The 21,358-nt window shown below is 37.7% G+C and overlaps 1 protein-coding gene across 1 annotated transcript in view; it reads left to right on the top strand.

Annotated features, from left to right (window-relative positions):
• The first annotated feature begins 10,930 nt into the window (after positions 1 to 10,930).
• The window catches only part of YTHDC2 (YTH N6-methyladenosine RNA binding protein C2), a 29,099-nt gene continuing 18,671 nt past the window's right edge, over positions 10,931 to 21,358 (top strand). Inside the window, exons 1-11 of the mRNA XM_054397225.1 lie at positions 10,931 to 10,990; positions 13,032 to 13,188; positions 14,425 to 14,532; positions 15,547 to 15,695; positions 16,078 to 16,213; positions 16,582 to 16,708; positions 17,892 to 17,957; positions 18,872 to 19,050; positions 19,224 to 19,320; positions 19,400 to 19,487; positions 19,572 to 19,652. Coding sequence (XP_054253200.1) covers positions 10,946 to 10,990; positions 13,032 to 13,188; positions 14,425 to 14,532; positions 15,547 to 15,695; positions 16,078 to 16,213; positions 16,582 to 16,708; positions 17,892 to 17,957; positions 18,872 to 19,050; positions 19,224 to 19,320; positions 19,400 to 19,487; positions 19,572 to 19,652 — 1,233 coding nt within the window. The 5' untranslated portion in view covers positions 10,931 to 10,945. The remainder of the gene's footprint in view (positions 10,991 to 13,031; positions 13,189 to 14,424; positions 14,533 to 15,546; positions 15,696 to 16,077; positions 16,214 to 16,581; positions 16,709 to 17,891; positions 17,958 to 18,871; positions 19,051 to 19,223; positions 19,321 to 19,399; positions 19,488 to 19,571; positions 19,653 to 21,358) is intronic.

Genomic DNA, 21,358 nt, shown 5'->3' on the forward strand with positions numbered 1-21,358 from the left:
TTGTTGATGCTTCATAGTGCCTTGTAAGTGTTTCTTGAGTGGCTCCCTTATAGATTCTGTGGTATTTTTGATGGTTGTTATGATAGAATCATAGAATATCTCACGCTAGAAGAGGCCCTTAAGGTTCTTCAGGTCTAATTCCCACCTTCTTGTAGGGCTGTATAAGACTAAACGATATGCCTAAGGGCATAAACTCATTAAATGATATGTGTTGGAAGGGACCTTAAAGATTATCTAGTTCCTACCTCCTTGCTATGGGCAATGACACCTTCCACTAGGCTTGGTTGTTCAAGGCCCTGTCCAGCCTGGCCTTGAACACCTCCTGGGAAGGAGCATCCAGGACCTCGCTGGGCAACCTGTTCCAATATTTCACCACCCTTGCTGTAAAAAATGTCTTCCTTATATCCAGTCTAAGTCTTCCAGTTTTAAGCCATTCCCCCTCATCCTGTCACTATAAACACTTGTAAAAAGTCTGTCCCCAGCTTTCTTGTAAGCCCCTTTCAGGTACTGAGGGGCTGCTGTAAGGTCTTCCCTTCTCTCCTCCTGGCTGAACAGGCCCAACTCTAGTAGCGTGTCCCCACAGGGAAAGTGCTTCAGCCTTCTGATCATCTTCATGGCCCTTGTCTGTACCCACTCCAGCAGTTTGATGCTCTTCTTGTGTTGGGGGACTCAGAATTGGATGCAGTACTTGGATAGGGTCTCAGCAGAGCAGAGTAGGGAGGATCACCTCTCTTGACCACACACTACTTTCAATGCATCCCAGGATGTGGTTGGCCTTCTGGGCTGCAAGCGCACTGGCTCATGTTGCGTGTTCATCAACTGACAACCCCAAGTCCTTCCTCTCAAGACTACTCTCAAGCCATTCTCTGAACAGCCTATATTTGTGCATGGGGTTGCCCTTACTCAGGTGGAAGACCTTGCATTTGGCCTTGTTGAACTTCATGAGGTTGGCATGGGCCCATGCTTAAGCCTGTCCAGATCCTGCTGGATGGCACCTCTTTCCTCCAGTGTGTCAACTGGACCACACAACTTTTTGTTCTTTGATTCTTGAACCCTGACAGGCTTGGTACTGTGACTTCCTTGAGAATCTGCTCCAGTGATGAGGCACAGTCTCAGTGAAGAACATTTTCCTAACATCCAATCTGAACTTCCCCTGACACAACTTCATTTTCTTGTGTCCTCTGGTCAACAGAGAAGAGACCAGCATCTTTCCCTCCTTTGTACCGCCACATGACTGTGATGAGGTTCCATTTGAGCCTTCCCTTCTCCAAAATGAACAAGTGATCTCAAGTGCTCCTCTTACGTTTTGTTCTCAAGGCCTTTCACCACCTTGGTTGCACTTCTCTGGACACAGTCTCTTTTTTGTATTGAAGTGCCCCATACTGCACATACTACTACACTAGTGCAGTATAGAGTGGGATAATCACCCCCTATATTTGTTTTATGTTTTTTTGTTTGTTTGTTTGTTAGGGTTTTTTTTAATGTAGAGTGTTCAGGGTGACATGAAGCCTGGGGAGTAGTTGAGACTCACTTTGGAAAACTTAAACTTTTTTTTTTTGCTATAATAATTCATTGAACAAATTTTAAGAAATGTAAATTTCCTTGAAAGAAATTCAAGCGTTCTACTCATATTCAGTCTCCCTAGATTTCCTCAGCGTTTGTGCTTGGAATAGCTTTTTAAATGATCGGTCTTTAAAAGCTTGATCATGATTTGCTTTTATTTCTAGACAAAGTATATTTTTAATGTTATTATTCATTACTGTATCTACACTTGTTACACGGACTGGATAAATAAGCTATGGCTTGGGAACCATAGGACAGTATTTTGGGTCCTTAATTTTTCCTTTTGTAACAGTATGAGAGCTGAAATCCCCGTCCCACACTGACAATAACCAGGCTAGCTCAGTCTGGAAGCAATTGAAAGCTGTATTTCCAAGCAAAACTATATAATCTGTGATGAAATGCAATGAATATGTGCAAATATACACTATTCACAACATTTACAAATGGGTACAACCAACAGAAAAGCACAACCAAGCCCCCTTTGTTTCCCCCAAGAGGCATCCCCCCCAGCCAGAAAAAATCCCCCCAGACCTCCCTGGCAGAAGGCAGAGTGTCAGGAAGAAGAGAGGCTGTTAGACTTAGCTTGTCAAGGTCACTGTGTTATCTTCAGCCAGAAAAGAAGAAGCACGCAGACAGAAACCGAGTGAGCAAGCCCAGTCCCAGACTGCCCAACTCTCCAACCTTGATTTGAGAAATAGTTCTTAAACGTTTCTATCTCTCCAAGTGGAAGTGTTTAGAATAATTATTATTTTGCTTTCTTACACCCAGTAGTGATTTATTTACATTCTTTCACTTTCTCAGCTTGAACTTTGTAAAGAAAAATTAAAAAGACAGTCTTAAAACCATCACATCTTTGAGTTAAGCAAGTATATGCTGAAAACTTAGAGAAAACATGCTATAATTGCTGCATAGCTAGCATATGTTCTCTAGACATTGTTTGCAGCGTACTATATTAGGACCTGGCTGGGATGGATTTGATATTCCCCACAGCAGCTTTGTGTTTGTAGCCAGAACAGTGCTGTTGGTTCCAAGTTACTGAAACACAAACTAGTGAAGACCGAAAGTATGGTCATGGGAAGCAATGTGGTTTATTTTCCCAACATTTTGAGACCAGTCCAGCTTTAGTATTTTTGTTGTTCTGAAACACTGTCTTGCATTAAGCAAGAACTGACCCAACCCAGCAACTTGGAAGGCAGCCAATATTGTGGACTAACCTTGACTGATGCCTAGATGCCCACCTGGCTTGGTTTGTCATTCTTCCTCCTTAATGCGGGGAGAAAACGGTGTGACGTCTTTTGCACAGGCTGAAGTTCCTTCCAGATAAACCGTCTCTAGCTGGATTTCTTCTGTGTGCTTCAGGGGAATCTCTCCTCCAGCACATGGAGCCATCTCCCCCTCCTCCTTCTAAGATTAGCAGGGCTGTTTCTCTTATGTTTTTCTCACTCCTTTCCTTGCAGCTTTTTGCCATTTCTTAAATAGAGTTATTATAGAGTCAATGCCAGGTGTCCTGTGTTTGGTCTGTTGGAGCTAGCTGTGGCCAGCACAGGGCATCTCTGGCCTTTCCTCACAGAAGCCACGCCTGCCAGCACCTGGATACGTGTACCCCATACACATGCACCATTATACTACCCCTACGAGAGATGGGGCATTGGGCTTTTAGTGTAGCTTTCTGTTATTATCCTGAGAAGTCATTTTCAAAACGTTGATATGTCATTGTAGTGCAGGCACAAGATTGTTCTTCTTCAAACATATTTACAACATTTCTTTGCATTTCAGTATCAGAGTTTTGTCTAAGAACAAAAGCAGTGTTACCACATGTTTTGCTCTAAGTCTAGATTGCAAATCTTTGATAGTGAACATTTGGGGAATTTTTTTTTTACTGGATTTCAGTAAGGCTTGGAATATCATTAGAAGGCTGTTTGTCTGTTATGTCTATTTGTTGATTTTAAAAATTAAAAAAAAAAACAACCTCCAAATCTCTTAAATTAGGCTAGAATTAGTTTTTTTGTAATACCTCTCTGTACTGATTGATAGAGTGATGTAGGTTGTGGTATTTTGGGAAGTGAATGCAGTGATAGACCTTTAGGCAGAACAGTTACATTGTGGAGGCTGAATTGCAAGGCTGTGCGAGGCATAGTCACCCAAAGTCTGCAGTATCTGTATTGTACTACCTTGTGTGACTAGAGGATAATTTTGATGGTGGATATTGTGGATGTTTCTGTCATTTTGGTGCACGTTAGTCTACATAGGATATTATTTGGCGGTTTCTAGTTAAGACCTTGTATCAAAAAAATATCTGACAGCTGTCTTGAAAGAATTGCCATCAGAAGTCATTACATAGAGGTAAATAGGCAGCTGAGTCTAGTTGAGATGTTGTCTCTGCCCATGGCACGGAAGTTGTAATAGATGATCTCTAAGGTCCCTTCCAACCCAAGCCATTCTATAATGTTTTAAAAATACTTTTTTCTGTTTTTCTTTTCTCCCAGAAAAGGAACAAGTCGATACCTGACTGTAAGGAAGAAGGATGGATCAGAATTAACATGTGCAATAATGACTTGTTGCTTGGCTCCCAGTTCAAAAAATACTCTTTGGAGTTTCATTCAGAGGTTTCCTGTCACAAGTAAAGAACGAACAGAACTTCTGCCAAGGATGGAGCGAGGAAGTGCACGTTCTGTTGAAGCTGGTATGTTTAGTGTGTCTTCTGATACATACTTGTCAATCAACATTGCTTAAAAAAATTGATCCACGACTTGGATAGAAAACAAAAACCTTTGTTTTATCTCTTCTTTCATCCCATCTGACACTCATATCCCCAAACTAAACCCATTAATTTCTTGACCTTAAATTGCTAATATAAAGTCTTTTAAAACTTGTGTCATGAGGAACTTAGCCAGTCATGTCACCCACCTTCCATTGTCTCCCTTGTACCAAGCTACTTTCGAATCTTTAAGCCAGCTCCATTCAAGTTTATTTGTAAGTATTTCTGAAGTGTGTGAGTTTCTACAGGTTCCTTGAGGTAAGACTGAGGATAGAAATGTTACCATGATTGCTGTATAAGAACATCCTTATGAGGTATGAGGTTGGCTGTTGTAATTATTTGAAATTCATGTTCTTGATTAAAATTAAGTTGTTTTTTATGTGGTTTTGGTTTTTGGATTTGTCACTTTGTAAAATTTGATCCCTAAGAGACTGCTACCTAGGCTGCTTGATTTCTACAGTATAAACGAGTTCACTGGAAGATAGACTTCTCATATATTGTTTTGTTTTAAACAGTGATTTTAACAAAATTGGTGCTTTAACAGTTATGTTAAAACATAACTGCTGCTGGGAAGCAGCTCTGTGGAGAAGGACTTGGGGGTCCTGGTGGATGACAAGTTAACCATGAGCCAGCAATGTGCCCTCATGGGCAAGAAGGCCAAGAATGTGGCAAGGTAGAGGGAGGTTTTATCCCACTCTATTCTGCCCTGTTGAGGCCATGCCTGGAATATTGTGTCCAGGTCAAGAGAGACAGGCAACTACTGAAGAGTGAAATGGAGGACCAAAAAGATGATTAAGGGATTGGAGGATCTATCTTAGGAGGGGAGGCTGAAGGACCTGGGGTTCTTTAGCCTGGAGAAGGGTGGACGTTAAGAGGATGAGGCTTGGTTCTTTGCAGTGGTGCCCAGTAATAGAATAAGAGGGAATGATTCCAAAGTAGAACACAGTATGTTTCACATGAGTTTAAGGAAAAGCTTCTTTGAGGTTGCTGAAGCATTAAAACAGGCTGACCAGAGAGATTGTGGAGTTTCTTTTCATGGACACTTTCAAAACCTGCCTGGACATGTTCCTGTGCAACCTGATCTAGGTGTATTTGCTTTAGCACTGGGACTGGGCCAGGTGATCTCTTGAGGTCCCTTCCAATCACTACCATTCTGTGAACAGTTAAATGTGTGGGAGTTATGTTGTATTTCTGTGTGCACAGAATACACTTGTATGGGTATGCCTTGTTTCATGGGATCTTTCATGGGATGTTTCATGGGAAATATCATGGGATATTTCTGACTGATGGATGACTGTTCATGGTTTAAGTGCTCCCTTTGCTGTTTTTCTTTTCTCAGTTGTTTCAGTTATTTAACAGGATTTTTTAAAGGAGGGAAGTACTGAAAAGCAATTCCTTATGAATATAAGGCCTAAAGCAATGAACAGTTTAGAATTTGTCTTTTTACTTCCATGGAGTGCATTTTGGCTCTTAATCTGTTAGCCTATGTCTGCCTTGGTAAGACATATACATTACTCTGTTAATCATAGTAAATATGTACAATTGATTTTACAGCAAACTTAATTATTCTGTAAAATAAATAAGAAATTATAGAATAGCATTTACTGAATTTGAAATAGTCTTATCTGAAGATGTGCAGGCTCTTTGGCTTTGCATTGCTTTTTAACGCATCATCACACTGTGCTATATGGGCATAGGGGGTCTGGATACAGTGTGGTTCAGTTTGTATAATTTAAGACAAGTCTTACAGACTAGGGCATTAGGTTATGTAAAACTGACTGAAAGGAGGTCATGAAAGACCAGGGAGGATGTGAAAGAAGGCAGGTAAATCACAGTACAGTTATGATTTTCTCAGAAGACGTGCCTCTCAGTTTAGAATAACTTAGAGGTTTCACTGTATGGTACATATTTCTGGGCAAAACAGAAGTGTGAATGTGTAGACAGAAAGGCCAAGAAAAGATGCTAGACTGCTTTTCCCGTGTGTAGTTTCTACTTTCTATTTCTGTTGGGTTTTTTTTGTTTGGTTGGTTGGTTTCTTTGCTCTTCATGATATTTTTTGACTTTGAACAATGCACTGTGATGGTCTATTATTGTTCAAAATATCCGTGAAAGTAATAACTTCTTCGAAAAATATTTATTTCAAGCACCGTAACAGGATGTGTAACTAATGAATATGACTCCTTAATATGTGATGGGTTTGTCACTTCATCTATAGGGCTACATATGACGTTGGGAATGCTGGTGTATGATTTTTAACTGGTGTTTTAGTGATCTTCTCTTGTATCTAAGCAAATTGTTAACTTTCCTTCACAGAAAGCAGAGAAGTGAGCAAGATAAGTGGGCGGCTTAACAACGGTATCCCCCAGGTTCCAGTGAAAAGAGGGGAATCAGAGTTTGATTCCTTCAGGCAATCACTACCAGTTTTTGAAAAACAGGAAGAAATCATCAAAGTAATAAAGGACAATAAAGTTGTTCTGATTGTAGGAGAGACTGGATCAGGAAAAACTACTCAAGTATGTTTATATAATACTTAAAAAAATAGAAGATAATATTATTTATTACAAAATTACTGTTAGTTTTATATACTTATGCAATAAAGGAATTTCTTTGTGCTAGTTAAGGCTTTTGTGTTCCTATATAGTTAAAAGTCTTCTGTATTCATTCATAAACCAGCAGATGCTTGCTAAAAGCGTAAAATAAACTGTTCTGCACAATTTTCAGATGGATATCAGTATTCATTATAATAATATAAAATATCAAAAGGGAAGTATGACTTTTGTAAAGCCTTTTTCCTTCTATAGCTAGTTCTTAATATCTAGTATAGAATATTATTGTGTTAAAAAGAATGATTACCTACAAGTATTTTTAAGTAGGCTTGTCTGGAGCACAATAGAGGAACTACAACAGTTTAAAATCAGAAATTTATTTTTGTTGCCTTTCTGTCTCTTCAAGTACATTTGCAATGATAATCCTCCAATGAATTCTTTTGCAACCTGTGCAGTATTGACACAGTTACTTCACTGTGGTTAAAAATAATACTATTTTATCAAAATAAAAATTAAAATTCAACTACTTCTTTACAGATCCCTCAGTTACTTCTTGATGACTGTTACAAAAATGGAACTCCTTGTCGTATATTTTGCACTCAGCCAAGACGTTTAGCAGCTATTGCTGTGGCTGAAAGAGTGGCAGCAGAAAGAAGAGAAAAGATTGGCCAGACAGTTGGTTATCAGATTCGACTAGAAAGCAGGTACTAATGGTGTTTCTTAAAGTCAGTTGATCTATGTTTGCATCTTGATTCTTGTGTACATTTTAAAGTATATTTGGGATACAGTTTATTAAAAGCTCATTATGTAAAGTTTAGGTATGATATGTTATTTTGGATCGTGGAACATTTTAAGAGTGAAAAGGACAGTTTTCCTCCCCTATTTTGCAGCTTCATGTGTTACGTTGTCTTGTGTAAGGGAATTGCAGATAACTTCTGCAATTTCTCTTAATCTCTTCTTGGTGGTTTAATGTGGGATTCCTTGATTTATTTTCAGATTAGGCCTGCATATTCCGCTCTTCTTTTTCGTCCCTGCTTTTAACATACAGATCCAAAAGTCCTGCATGCTTTGAATAGAGGTAGAGAGAACAGTACTCTAACAAATGCAGGAATGAATGAAGGTCTGAAGATTGTGTACAGTTTCTAAATTCTTTGAAATATTTAGATAGTGGGCTTTTCAGGAATGGGCAACAGTTGGGATTTGAATGAGAAGATGAGAAAAGGTATAGCTAGTTATATTTCTTATATGGATGAAGATGCCGCATAGCTAATTAAAATGAATGCACCTGAAAAACAAAACCAAGTTAAAGAAGAATTTGAGTATGTATATAAAAGCTCTCAAGACTATTAAGGGATTAAAAGAGTTAGTAAAGATTAATCACAAATGTGATGGATGATTAATGAGTGGAAATATTATGCTACTTGAAGAACAACGAAGTATAGGTCATATTGAAATGGAAGAATTGCTGTAAGCAGTGCAGAAAATCCTGTTTAAGAAGAAACAATAGATTCACTCAAGAGAGAGGAAAAGAAAGAGACTGCAGTATTTCTAGCTCTGGACAAAAAATGATGTGGAGTGGAGGTGTTTACACACCTCCAATGGGATCTAATTTTTTAGGTTTTATTAACTTACCAATGATGATTTCTAGAAGGCTGCTGAAGAAGAGAAAAAAGTTGAAAGAGGTGAAGTAAAGCATTTCTATTTTGGATGTTGTGGTGGGTTGAAATCATCCCACAATTAGTTTGGAGAGCTATACTGCCAAAATAAAATTACCAGACCAGTTCAGTTTGGGATGGAGGCAAATGAAGCTATGTTTACAAGCAAACTAAAATCTAGAAATACGAAATGCAATTAATATGTACAAAATATACAATGTTTACATGTATTTACAATTTAGAAACAACACAAGGATCCCCCTGGAAAAATCAGGGGGTTACCAATAGCTTCCCCCTCTCTGCTCCCTTCCCCACTGTACAAGGGAAAAGAGAGAAGAGCAGAGAGTAGCTTGTTAGTTACTTAGCCCCAACAAGAACACAGCCAAGGTGGTCAGCAAAAGCCACCATCTAGTCTCAGCTAGAGCAAAGAAAAAGAAAAAATAGTTTATGCAATTAACTTTGTTAGTTATGAGACCAATGGGATTATTTAGACTTTATTATTTTCCTTTTGCATCCAATGGTAATTTATTTACTTTCTACTCAAGATCTGTGGAAAATTTCCTGGGCATCAGCCTCAAACTGCCATAGGTGTGTTCCTTGAATTGAATATATAAGGGAATTTTTGAAAGGAGTGATTAATTCCAAACTTGGAAAGAAATACTTATGATAACCAGTGAGCTCATGTGTTCCAGAAAAGAACTGTAAAGTATGATGCAAAGAAACTAGTCAGTACTTAAGGTAACAGCGTTGGAGAAAATAGGGGTGACCACTGTTTTCACTTGCACAGCTAAGTCTGCCACAGGTACTAGAATGCTAACTTGTCAAAATTTTGGAATTCTTGAAGAGAAAAATCAAAGCAGATGAAAAGGGTCAGCTGATTTTTTTTTTTTGGTTGTTGTTTTTTGTTTGTTTGTCATTCAGTCAAGTATTTTCTATTGGGTTTTCATGGCAAGGTTTTGGTAGCAGGGTGGCTACAGTGGCTGGCTTCTGTGAGAAGCTACTAGAAGTTTTCCCCATGTCTGATAGAGCCAGTGCTAGCCCAAGCACATCAGTGATGGTATTAATGCCTCTGAAGTGATTTATTTAAGGAGAAGAAAAAAACCCTCATGCAACAGCAACTGCAGCTGGAGAGAGGAGTGAGAATATGTGAGAGAAACAACTGCAGACACACGGGTCAGTGAGAAGGAGACAGAATTGGTGCTCTGGGTGCTGGAGCAGAGATTCCCCAGCACCCCTTGGTGAAGACCAGGGAAAGGCAGTCTGTACCCCTGCAGCCAATGTTGGTTAATGGTGGGGCAAATATGCACCTGCACCACATGGAAGACCCCCACACCAGAGGAGATGGATGTGCCTGAAGGAAGCTGTGACTTTGTGGGAGGCCTGTTCTGGAGCAAGCTTGTGGCAGGATCTGTGGATTCCTGGAGAGAGAAGAGCCCATGTGGTCTGTTCCTGAAATAATGTGCTGTAGAAGGGATGCATGCTGGAGCAGTTTGTGAAGAGCTTCCATGTGTGGGAAGGACTCACATTGGAGAAGTCCTTCGAGGACTGTCTCCTGTTAAAGGGACTCACTCTTAAGCAGGGGAAGAGTGTGAGGAGTCCTCCCTCTAGAAGAAAGGAGAAGCAGAGACAATGTGTGATGAACTGACTGCAACCTCCATTACCCTGTGCTGCTTGGGGGGTGGTGGTAGAGGAAACTGGGAGTAAATTTAAGCTCAAGAAGGCGGCAGGGTTGGGGGAAAGGTGTTTTAGTATTTAGGTTTTATTTCTCCTTATCCTACTCTGATTTGATGGGCAAATGTGGTAAATTTATTATCAAAGTCGAGTCTGTTTTGCCCATGATAGTAGTTGGTGAGTGATAACACGTGTCCTTATCTTGACCCATAAGCCTTTCATCGTATTTTTTCTCCACTGTCCAGCTGAAGAGGGGAATGATAGAGCAGCTTGAATGGGCACCTGGTGTCCAGCCATGGTCAACCCGCCACATATAGGTAGATACAAAGACTATATCCAGATATGCTGAAGCATTGGAACATGTTTTTCTGAAGCAGTCCATACTGAGTTTTCAAGTAAATTAAGCAACATGGAGAGGTTCTCAAGGTTCTGTTTCATGTGCTTATTTATCTAAATTTTCATTTCATTTTAATTAATACATTGCATGAAGTTTTGGAGCATAATCACTAAGATTCCTCAGAAACTCTCTGGGAATAAATGTAGTTTAAATCTGAACAGAATACATGAATTCTTCGGTGAAAAAATTTAATTCCATTTCTGGAATGGAAGTCCTTTAATTTTCAGTAAGTAGCAGAAGGTTAGCACCATTTAAATGATATGAAATCCTGAAGTATCTTTATGAATCGTTCAACAGAGTTTCTCCAAAGACACTGTTAACGTTTTGCACTAATGGCATACTGCTTCGCACACTAATGGCAGGAGATGGCACTCTATCAACTGTGACACACATTATTGTGGTAAGAATCCTGTTGTAGTTCATGTGAACTGGAGCAGTCTTTATTACTTGTTAATTGGAAGATGAAAGTCTAGTTTTCTTATTAATTTGCCAAGCTTTCAAGATGGTTTTAGTTACAATCTGCATTAATGTTAGAGGCTTACTGAGTCTTTATTATAGCATGTAGAGTTTTGAAATCATGATGCAATTGTGGAGAACAGAGCTCTAAATTTTTCTGTTCTCTGCTAGAAAGCAGAAAAGCCTTAGGTAGGCCTACGTAGATAAGATTTAATGTATGTGTGCATCAGAATTTCTTGTGAATCATGTACTTGTTTTAGCAATATCAGGTTTGTAATCTATTTGCTTGCCTAAGTATTTTTGAGACAATAAGTACTCTCATTTTCACGAGATTGTTTAATTGTCTGCAGGTAGCTTAGATGGGTGGACACTTTGCTGGGTTAAAAACTGGCTGCATGGCCAGGCCCCAAGAGTGATGGTGAGTGGAGTTAAATACAGTTGGCAGCTGGTCACAAGCAGTGCTCCCCAGTACTCAATGTTCAGAGCAATTCTGTTTAATTTCTTTATCGGTGATCTGGATGAGGGAATTGAGTCACAACAACTCCACGCAATACTACAAGCTTGGGGAAGCGTGGCTGGAAAGCTGCCTGACAGAAAAGGACCTGGGGTTCCTGGTTAACAGCTGGCTGAACATGAGCCAGCAGTGTGCTCAGGTGGCCAAGAAGGCCAGCAGTGTTCTGGCCTGTAACACAAATAGTGTGGTCAGCAAGAGTAGGGAAGTAATTGTGCACCTGTGCATGGCATTGGTGAGGCTTGTGCTAGAATATGCTGTTCAGTTTTGGGCCTCTCACTACAGAGGAACATATTGTTGCTGGAGAAGGGCACTGAGCCATGGAGATACACAAGAAATCTGGTGAAGTGGCTGAAGAGCAAGGCTTATGGGGAGTAGCTGAGGGAACTGGAGTTCTTCAGTCTGGAAAAGAGGAGGCTGATGGGGGGGATATTCTTGTTCTCTATAACTACCTGAAAGGAAGTTGTAATGAGGTGAGGGTTGGTCAATTCTCCTTCGTACTGAGTGGAACTGGCCTGAAATTGTGCTAGGGAAGGTCTAGATTGGATATTAGGAATTCTTTACTGAAAGTGGTCAGGCATTGGAACAAGCTGCCCAGGGAAGTGATAGAGTCACCATCCCTGGGCGTGTTTAGAAACTGTGTAGACATGGTATTTTGGGACATGGTTTATTGGCCATGGTGGTGTTAGGTTGAAGGTCAAAACAGTTCTATAACTCCACGGTACATGTTCTGTAAACGTGTGTGTTTCTGATTACTTCAATATTGCTACTGTGGAGTTTGAGTCAGTGGAACCAAAATATTTAATGGGAGATTAAGTTCTCCGCTGCTGAAGACAGAAAACTTCATGATAATTTCAAGTGTCTTTATCAAAATGGAAAAATGTGTTAACATGTTTTATATGTTCTTGATTTCAGCCTAAAAATGTTGTATTTGGGTCCTGCTTCATACATTCGTAACATGAGACAAAACAGAAAAAGGCATGAACAAATTAATCAGTTATATGACTTAATTGATCATAAGCTTTGTGTATGAATTAATGTCTCTAAGCAATATAACATTTCTGTGCTTATGTGCTGGCATACATTTCTTCAAATGTTCATCAGTTTTGTAGTGAGTATTAAAATAAGATTGGTAGGATTGGTAGTTTATGTCATCTTGAAAATGAGATTTAAATAGAAGAATTAGAAAAATTTCAGTTCACTTGAACTTCTGAAATCAATGCATATGTGGCTTGTGCATTACCAGTGCAGTCTGCTCTCTGATGTCTTTATAAAATTTTTGATTTTTTTTTTTTTTGGACTTGTTTGATAGTTTTTTAAAAAACCTTTACTTAAACTAGAGCTACAGATTTTAATAAATCTGTAATGTACCAGGAAATTATATATTTTAGTTTTCAAAAAAATTTGTATTTGTTAAACATCACAGGTCTAAGACTGTAACTGTTAATCTGATTTTGTTTCCCTTTTGTTACAGGATGAAGTACATGAGAGGGATAGGTTCAGTGACTTCTTGTTAATAAAACTGAGAGATGTGTTGCAAAACCAGACGAATTTAAAACTGGTTGTTTCTAGTGCTGCTCTAGATGCAGATCTCTTCATGAGATATTTTGGAAATTGCCCACTAATACACAGTAAGTATTGATGTAAAGTCTTAAATCTAAGTATACCTGCCCTAGAACTTGCATATCTTAGTAAATCTGTAACAAACTGTTCTGAGTAGAAACATTATAAATGCGCTGAGAGTTAGAGTTATGTTTGTTATTTGTTCATTTTTGGTTTTTAATTGCTTTGGACTGATAAAGTGTATTTATCACAGGGAGTTCTGTAAGTGGAGGGATATCCTGGTTCCTGCCATGTTGAATTCAAGAAGTAGGAAAAGGTTCATGAAGTGTTGATCTCCATGGTGATACAGACCTTAGAATTTATAGGAGTGATAGATATTACTTCATTCCAGTAGCATCTAATTCTTCAGACATCGCAGAGATTGCTGCTGGAATAACTGCATCTGGTCAGTTCAGAAATGCAGTCCTAGGCAGATGAGGATTTCACATTTTAATGACGTGTTGTGTTATTTTAAAGGGAATTATTAACTGTTGATCTAGGTAAACATTAACAGAAGACGTGGCAATTTTTGTTAATGTATGTTCAGACTTAATAATCTGCAGTTACAGAAAAGATTTGATCTTCCTTCAACCGTATAGCTGACAAAATCCTGACTGTAGGACCTGGTATTTTGTAATTGTGGTGGGATCTTGCAGTACATAGATAAGGTCCATAAATAAGATCTAGAAAACAGTGATACTAAAAAAGAAATCAGGTTAAACTATTAGGAGATAAAGACCGTTGGAATGTCTCATTTATCAGGAAGTATTCATTAAAGAGAAAATGGAGACATCCATCTTGTTCTATACTTTTTATTAATAAAAAGTGAATGAATACAAACCTCTTTTTGGGATCTTGCACTAAGTCTGTATAATTGTTATATTTTGTAATCCAGATTGCAGTCTTAAACAGTAATTTTAAATTTTTGTCTTCTTGTAACCTTGAACAAAAATGTCTATTTTCTTTTTTTTTTTTAATTTTGATAGCATTACAATTAATAATTGTTATGACCATCTCTTGCTGTAATACTTAATAGAGTTGAAGAGGTTAAGTAGAAACAAGGTACCCAGCTGGCATTTTCCTTTTGAAATCTTAAGAAAATAAACTCGGTGAAAATATTTTTACAAGACTTCAAGGAAAGTAATAATACCTTTAATTCCCTACAACATTTAATTATTTTTTGTGTGTCTATAGAAATGCTTTTAATTTTTTTTAATTATAAATTAAGGAATATCTAATACTTTATGAAATATTTATACTTTCAGTACAAGGAAAACCATTTGAAGTTAAAGAGATGTTTTTGGAGGACATTTTACGAAGCACTGGGTATACAAACAAAGAGATGGTAAAGTATGAAAAAGAGAAACAGCAAGGTTGGTGGACTTACTAATTGTTAGGATTGGCAATGAGTCTCATTTGATTGATCTAACAACTAAATAGGATGATTCTCTGTTAAAATTCCAGTCTGAATATTAAGAGACATGATTAGATGATGGCTAATGTCTCTCAGCTAAGCTCTCAGTGTCTCTACATTATTGAAGTAGCTTCTGAAAAAAAAAGGTAGTTTGTTTTTTTTTTTTCAATGGGTGCATTCTCCACAAATATTAGGAAAAAATACATGGTTGGCGGCTTTGCCCACTTGCTGACTTTTGGGTGCAAATTGAAGTGTAGCCATTTAGAGAGAGCAGAATTTTGCATGTCTTGCACAGAAGTGATTCCTATTAGTAATATTTTTCAGTGCATTCTTCAGATGTGGATGTATTTAATATGTGTAGCCCAGAATCATTAACACGTTTGAACTTACTACAGTTGTTTTTCAGTTGATTATCTAGGTATGTGAGTTTTCCTGACAACTGAAAGTAATTATCCTAGTATGTATTTAAGCACAAAACAAAACAGACAAATCCAAAGGTATAACACAGCACTGTAGCTATACATTTATTGTAGTGCTCAGCTTTGATAACTGTGGATAGAAAAGTTCAGTTAAGACATTAGTGTCTTCTGTTGTTCCTTCTACCTGTGTACAAAAATTACATGTGTACGTGCCAGAACAATTTCACTTCTGGCGGGAGGTCTGGACTGAGCATTGTGTAGAAAATATTACTTAGAAAACTCATTTTAATGTAGTAATTTGGAACGCTGGAAACTAGGGGGTTAAGCATCCAAATGGTATTTTACCTTGTTCTTACAGCAGATGTTTGCAATGTGCACTTTGAGTGCTCTTAATCTTGGCATTTATATTTGACTGGTAACAATGCTGTAGATTAAATAAAAGGTATGGAATAGATAAAACCTTTGTGACTTCATTTAACTTTTTTTGTAACTGAAAGCAGTGGGTAATTAAGACAACTGTAAAATGATTTTTGAAAATACTTTATGCATTCTAGAAGAAAAACAGCAAAGCACTCTCAGTGAGTGGTGTTCTGTCCAAGAAAATAATAGCAAACTGGTACCTCGGAGACAAAAATCTGTCCCAAGTGCAACCAGTGAGTGCAATCTGTTGGATGACGGTGGTGACACAGTATTTAATCAACTGGTAAGTTTTTTTTTGTTTTGTTGGAAGAGATGTTTAAGTGTACATTACATTATTACTACCTATTTAAAAGCTATTTTCTAAAGATACTACTTCTGCAAAGTTTCTGGGAACATATGAACTATTTTTAAAAGTAGGATTTTTTTTTTTTTATTAACATGAACTAGTCTAGCTACAGTACACAGCTTGTTTAGATCAAATGTCTAGAACTGCCATTGTTTAAAGTACTTTCACATGATACAACAAATACTTTGTCATACCTGAATCCTATATTTCTGGTTGTTACTTGGAAAACAGTTATAACTTCAAATTTTTTGTCTAATATATGAGAATAAAGACAAGTCTTTGAAGAGATTTGTCTTTCAGTACTGTTCTTTCTTTTCAGACTGAAAAAGATGCAAATTGCCTTGAACCATGGCTAATAACAGAAATGGATTCTTGTCTTTCTGACATCTGGTTGCATAAAGATATTGATTCCTTTGCTCAGGTGTTCCATCTCATTTTAACTGAAAATGTCAGTGGTAAGTTTCTTGTTACATAAACAAATCATACCACAAAATTTCTTGGATGCCTGTGGCCACTTTTATCTCCAAATGTTTTACCTTTGAATTCTGATGCCCATTGAAAAAAATGAATAAGGTTAGCAAAATCGTTTGAGTTTTTCAGTTGTTTGTTGTGTTTGTTTTAGAAGTATTAACATGCTACATTTAAAACATAGTACTAATTTAACAGGAACTTAATGTTGGAAGTAGGTAAAGAAACGTTCTCTTTGGGCTGGATTTTGAAGGCATATACTACGTTTAGATGAAAAAATAACTGTTTATGTTGTCTTTGATTTTTTTTTTTTTTTCTTTTTTTTCCTTCCCTCCCACCCCCCTTTTTAACTCAGTTGATTACAGGCACAGTGAAACCAGTGCAACTGCACTAATGATTGCTTCAGGGAGAGGTTTTCTGAGTCAAGTAGAACAACTGATCAGTATGGGAGCAAATATTCACTGCAAATCATCCAATGGCTGGTAAAAGCAAACAGATAAAAGAAAGATTTATTTGTGAATATATAAGCAAGATGAATTTCTGTCATGTCTAAACTAATTTGCTAACTGTATTACTGTAAGCACAAATGAGTTTTGACAGTCTAAACAATTGCTAACTTCTCCTTATTGCATTGTTTGCCATAAATTCTAAATTCTTAATTAAACAGTCTCTAATATGGGGTGTTGTTATGAAATACAGATACTTCTGTTTAATATTTTAGGCAGAGATACTATATCAAAACACATCCGAAACTTATTTACAATATATATATACAGGTACTGATAATCAGGTGTATGTAATACATTTTCACACAAAGGAATATGCAAATTATTTAAATGAGCAAAAATCCAAAACTTAAAATACACAGTGATTGATTTGTATCTTTCTGACTGAGTTCATAGAATTAGTTCTAAGAGGTTTGGCCATTCTTACTTTAAGAGAGTAACCTTAAAATATTTAAAAGTAGCGTATTACAGGTTCAAAGATCTTTGCTGTGTTATACCTGTAAATACGTTGTCATGTAAAAGTATTTGTGAATCATTAAAAAGTCAAGCTTTGTGACCCTTAATCGTGTCTTACCTAAAGAGGAAACTCTAGTAAATAATAGTGATATGGAAATAAACAAATAGGATTCCATGGGTCTGATATTTGGTGCAACCACTTGAAAAGCTAGAAAAGAAACAGTGTTTAAAAGGAAAACAGTGAACTGCATTGTGAGGAGGACAGCCTCTGTATAACAGCAAGAAGAATGTTGTCACATGTTTTGGAGAAAAATGTCCAAGGTGTGATTTCTCAGGATCATTTCAAGGAGCTAGTAAAGGGTGCTACAAAAAAGTCTGATGTACCTCTACACATTGGTGTGTGATTTTTTTTTTTTTTTTTTTTTTTTTTTTTAAGGAATGGCATATTCTTAGTTTCTGCATGTTTGCATGTACTGCTCTGCAAAATTTTCTTGGTTAATAACAGCAATTAGCTAAAAATCATAGTGCTGTTAGATCTGTTTATGCACTTCATACTGGAAGGTGCAGACTCGGCAATAACAGAACTTATTTAAACGATGCAGAAATTGATAAAAAAGTACAGTGTCAGTTGTTTCCTTGCATGCTATTCATATGTATCTTCTGAAGTGAGAAATTAATTAAGATTTTAATGCAACTTTTCCAGGATGGCTTTGGACTGGGCTAAGCACTTTGGGCAGACAGGGATTGTTGACCTGTTGGAGTCCTACAGGTAAGCTCTAACTACTTTGCAGAAACAGTTGTATGATATGGTGAAGGGAAATTTTATATTTTGTTGTCTTCTAGTAAGAACCAATTTTAGATTTTTAAGCTTTAAAATCAGGCCTAAATAGCAAGAATTACCTGAGAATGGGAATATTTGGAAAACATGGGTTATGTAAAAAAAAAAAAAAAAGTTACTTTATTTGCACAGCTTCTAGGATAAATATAGTTACAGTGGACTAGGACCTCTTTTATAAGAGGTCTCTTTTAAAAGACATTTTTGTTTAGCATATTTACGACATTAGTATTTATCACCTTGCTAGGCCTTCCTGTCATCATCACAGGATGTGATGATAGTATAAATATAAGAGATGCAAATTCTATAATATATGGCATATAATATATGGCATTGATTTCAGATGCTTATTTTGGAAACAAATCTCTTACAGGTTTTTATCTATATGTTATTGATACATGATAGCCATATTAAAAAAACTTTATATAACATGTACACTAGGCCATTCAAGAATTCTTTTCACTAACTTAAAGTGATCATGGTTGAATTACAGGTTTTTAGGGACCTATGTTATAATTTTGTAGTGTACACTGTTTCCTTCAGTGTCGTACCTGCTTGTGGTAGGGCATATTTTCAGAATATGTATTTATTTTGAGTATTTTTTGAGTTGTGTCACAGAACAGGTAGTTGTTTCAATTAAGTGTAATAAAATTAAAGTTAATGCTAAAAATTGAAGTTATATGCTTTGCTGGCTTAAAACTTAACAGTATTGTGGAGATTCTGTTCTGCTATGCTTTAAGCTTTGGGATGAGTCATCTTGTAGGTCTTGATGTAAATTTGAATTGATTGCTGAATACAAACTCAAAGCAAACAACCTTGACTCTGACCTGCATATTTGTATATTTTAGCGCTTCAGTGGAATTTGGAAATCTGGATGAAAGTTCCCTGGTCCAAACAAATAGTAGTGATCTTAGTGTGGAGGAGAGAGAACTGTTGAAAGCTTATCATCACAGTTTTGATGATGAAAAAGTAGATCTGGATCTGATTATGCACTTGCTTTGTAATATCTGTCAGAGTTACGATGCTGGTAGGTATATTTGTACACTCCCAATAAACCACTGTGGATTCAACTTCTGATGAATTATGCTTTTTTTTCAGTAATACTTACTGGATAAAATGTTTTGAGTGCTAGTATATGCAGTACTGACAAGTATTTGGAAGGAGTTTGCTGTTTAGCTCTGCAAACTAACTCTTTTTTAGGAGCAATTTTAATATTTCTTCCTGGATATGATGAGATAGTCAGCCTGAGGGACCGTATTCTTCTTGATGACAAGAGATTTGCTGATAATGCTCACAGGTAAAACTTCTAGTTTCTCTGGTTATCTTGAGTTTTTATTTTAAAGGCCATTAAAAATGTGCTTTTTGTCTTGCATTAGATACCAAGTTTTCATGCTTCATTCAAATATGCAGACTTTGGATCAGAAGAAGGTGCTTAAAAGTCCACCTGCTGGTGTCCGCAAAATAGCAAGTATCAGAGGATTTCATTATGTATTATTGGTCTATATTGTCTTTGCTTTTGCAGTTACTAAATTATTTTTTTAATTGCAGATCCTTTCTACTAATATTGCAGAAACCAGCATAACAGTCAATGATGTTGTATTTGTTATTGACTCAGGCAAGATGAAAGAGGTATGATTGACTTAAAGTTTCCTTGGAAAGTTAACATGCTAGTGAAATACTGAAATACATAAAAATTTTGGAGAAGATTTAGAAAAAATGTTTTTAATAGTAAGCAAGAGAGCTAGTGCATATCAAGCAGCAAAACACACTGAGAAGTTTTGACATCCATTTGTTTTATGACAAATATTGTAGTTAGCTAGCTGTTTAAAAACCCAGTAAAAGTTGTTGCAGATACATTGATATAGCTGTACCTTTATTTAGTGCTTGTTTGGTTTTTAAAACAGATCCATCTGTTTAGACCACCATCTTCCTGAAACTTAGAGAGCCTTTGTGCTACTACAGTATTTAGCAGAGTCTAGTCCATTAATTTTTTAAGTATTCACTGAATGGTAGAGGTTAGAAAGGGACCTCTGGAGATTATGTAGTCCAGTCACTCTGGTAAAGCAGGTTCAGCTAAAGCATGTTGCACAAGATCTCATCCAGGTGAATTTTGAATATCTCTAGAGAAGCAAATTCCACAACCGCCCTCATTGCCATCTACAACTACCTGAAGGGTGGTTGTAGCCAGGTGGGAGTTGGGCTCTTCTCCCAGGCAATCAGTGACAGAATGAAAGGACACAGTCTCAAGCTGCACCAGGGGAGGTTTAGGCTGGATGTTAAGGAGAAATTCTTCACAGAAAGAGTGATTGGCCATTGGAATGGGCTGCCCAGGAAGGTGATGGAGTCCCCGCCCCTGGAAGTGTTTAAAATGAGACTGTATGAGTTAATTAATTAATTAACTTAGTGCCATGGTTTAGTTGATTAGATGGTGTTGGTGCTGCGGTCGAGGGGAGGCTTATTTATTAATTACCCTCACAACAATAATTAATAAACGATATGGCAAACGGGTATTAATAAAAATAGTAACCCTTTATTAATGAAATATGCCCAAACCCTTTAAAAGGATCATTGTATGGTTGGAAGATATATTTACAATGGACTATGCAGTCTCAGGGCAAATATAAACTATTCTATGCAAATTAGGAGGCAACAACTTGGAAAGAGAAGGTCTCTGAGAGCAGGTAGCGCTCAGTTACAGCGAGGAGGAGGCTCGATAAGAACTATTAAACCCAAAGGGCAGTGAATTAGTTACTGCTATTTTCATCCACATGAGGGAAGCTGCGGCTGCTGCATTAGCTTTGGAGTGCTCTCATAGGCGCAGCACGGCAGATTGCTGGCAAGAGAGGTTTACTGCATGGTCCCAGGCTGGTCTGGCTTCAGCAGACAGCGGGCAGTTAACGACACTCTTGGTGATGGGCACTTGCGTGGTTCCTGGGTGAACTGAGGCATGGCAAGAATCTGGTGGCAAGGGGAAGCAGGCTAGGTGACTCTGGCCTCCAGGCTTGTGGCTTCTCCAGCTTGCATGTGTATGGCTTGTGGCTTTATCCCAGGGTCTGTACCAGGCACTCGAGGCAGGACAGGACAACTGGAAGCAGCTTCTATGAGATGGGTGCAAGTAGGCTTGAAGTGAGGTTTGAGCAAGGCAAGGCAAGGGGGACTACCAAGTGGTCAGCTTATGTGCTCTCACCCCAGACAACAGGAGTCCTGTCCCCTTTGTTCCTTTTCCTGCGTTGCCCTGTTTTCTGCAGGAAGGAGGGGAGAGAAAGGGACTCTGTATAGACATCTTAAGGCCTGTCTGGGTTTGTACTGGGCCATGTCATGGCCCTACCATGACA

This window comes from Indicator indicator, chromosome Z (genome assembly GCF_027791375.1).
Source record: "Indicator indicator isolate 239-I01 chromosome Z, UM_Iind_1.1, whole genome shotgun sequence".
Lineage (NCBI taxonomy): Eukaryota > Metazoa > Chordata > Aves > Piciformes > Indicatoridae > Indicator > Indicator indicator.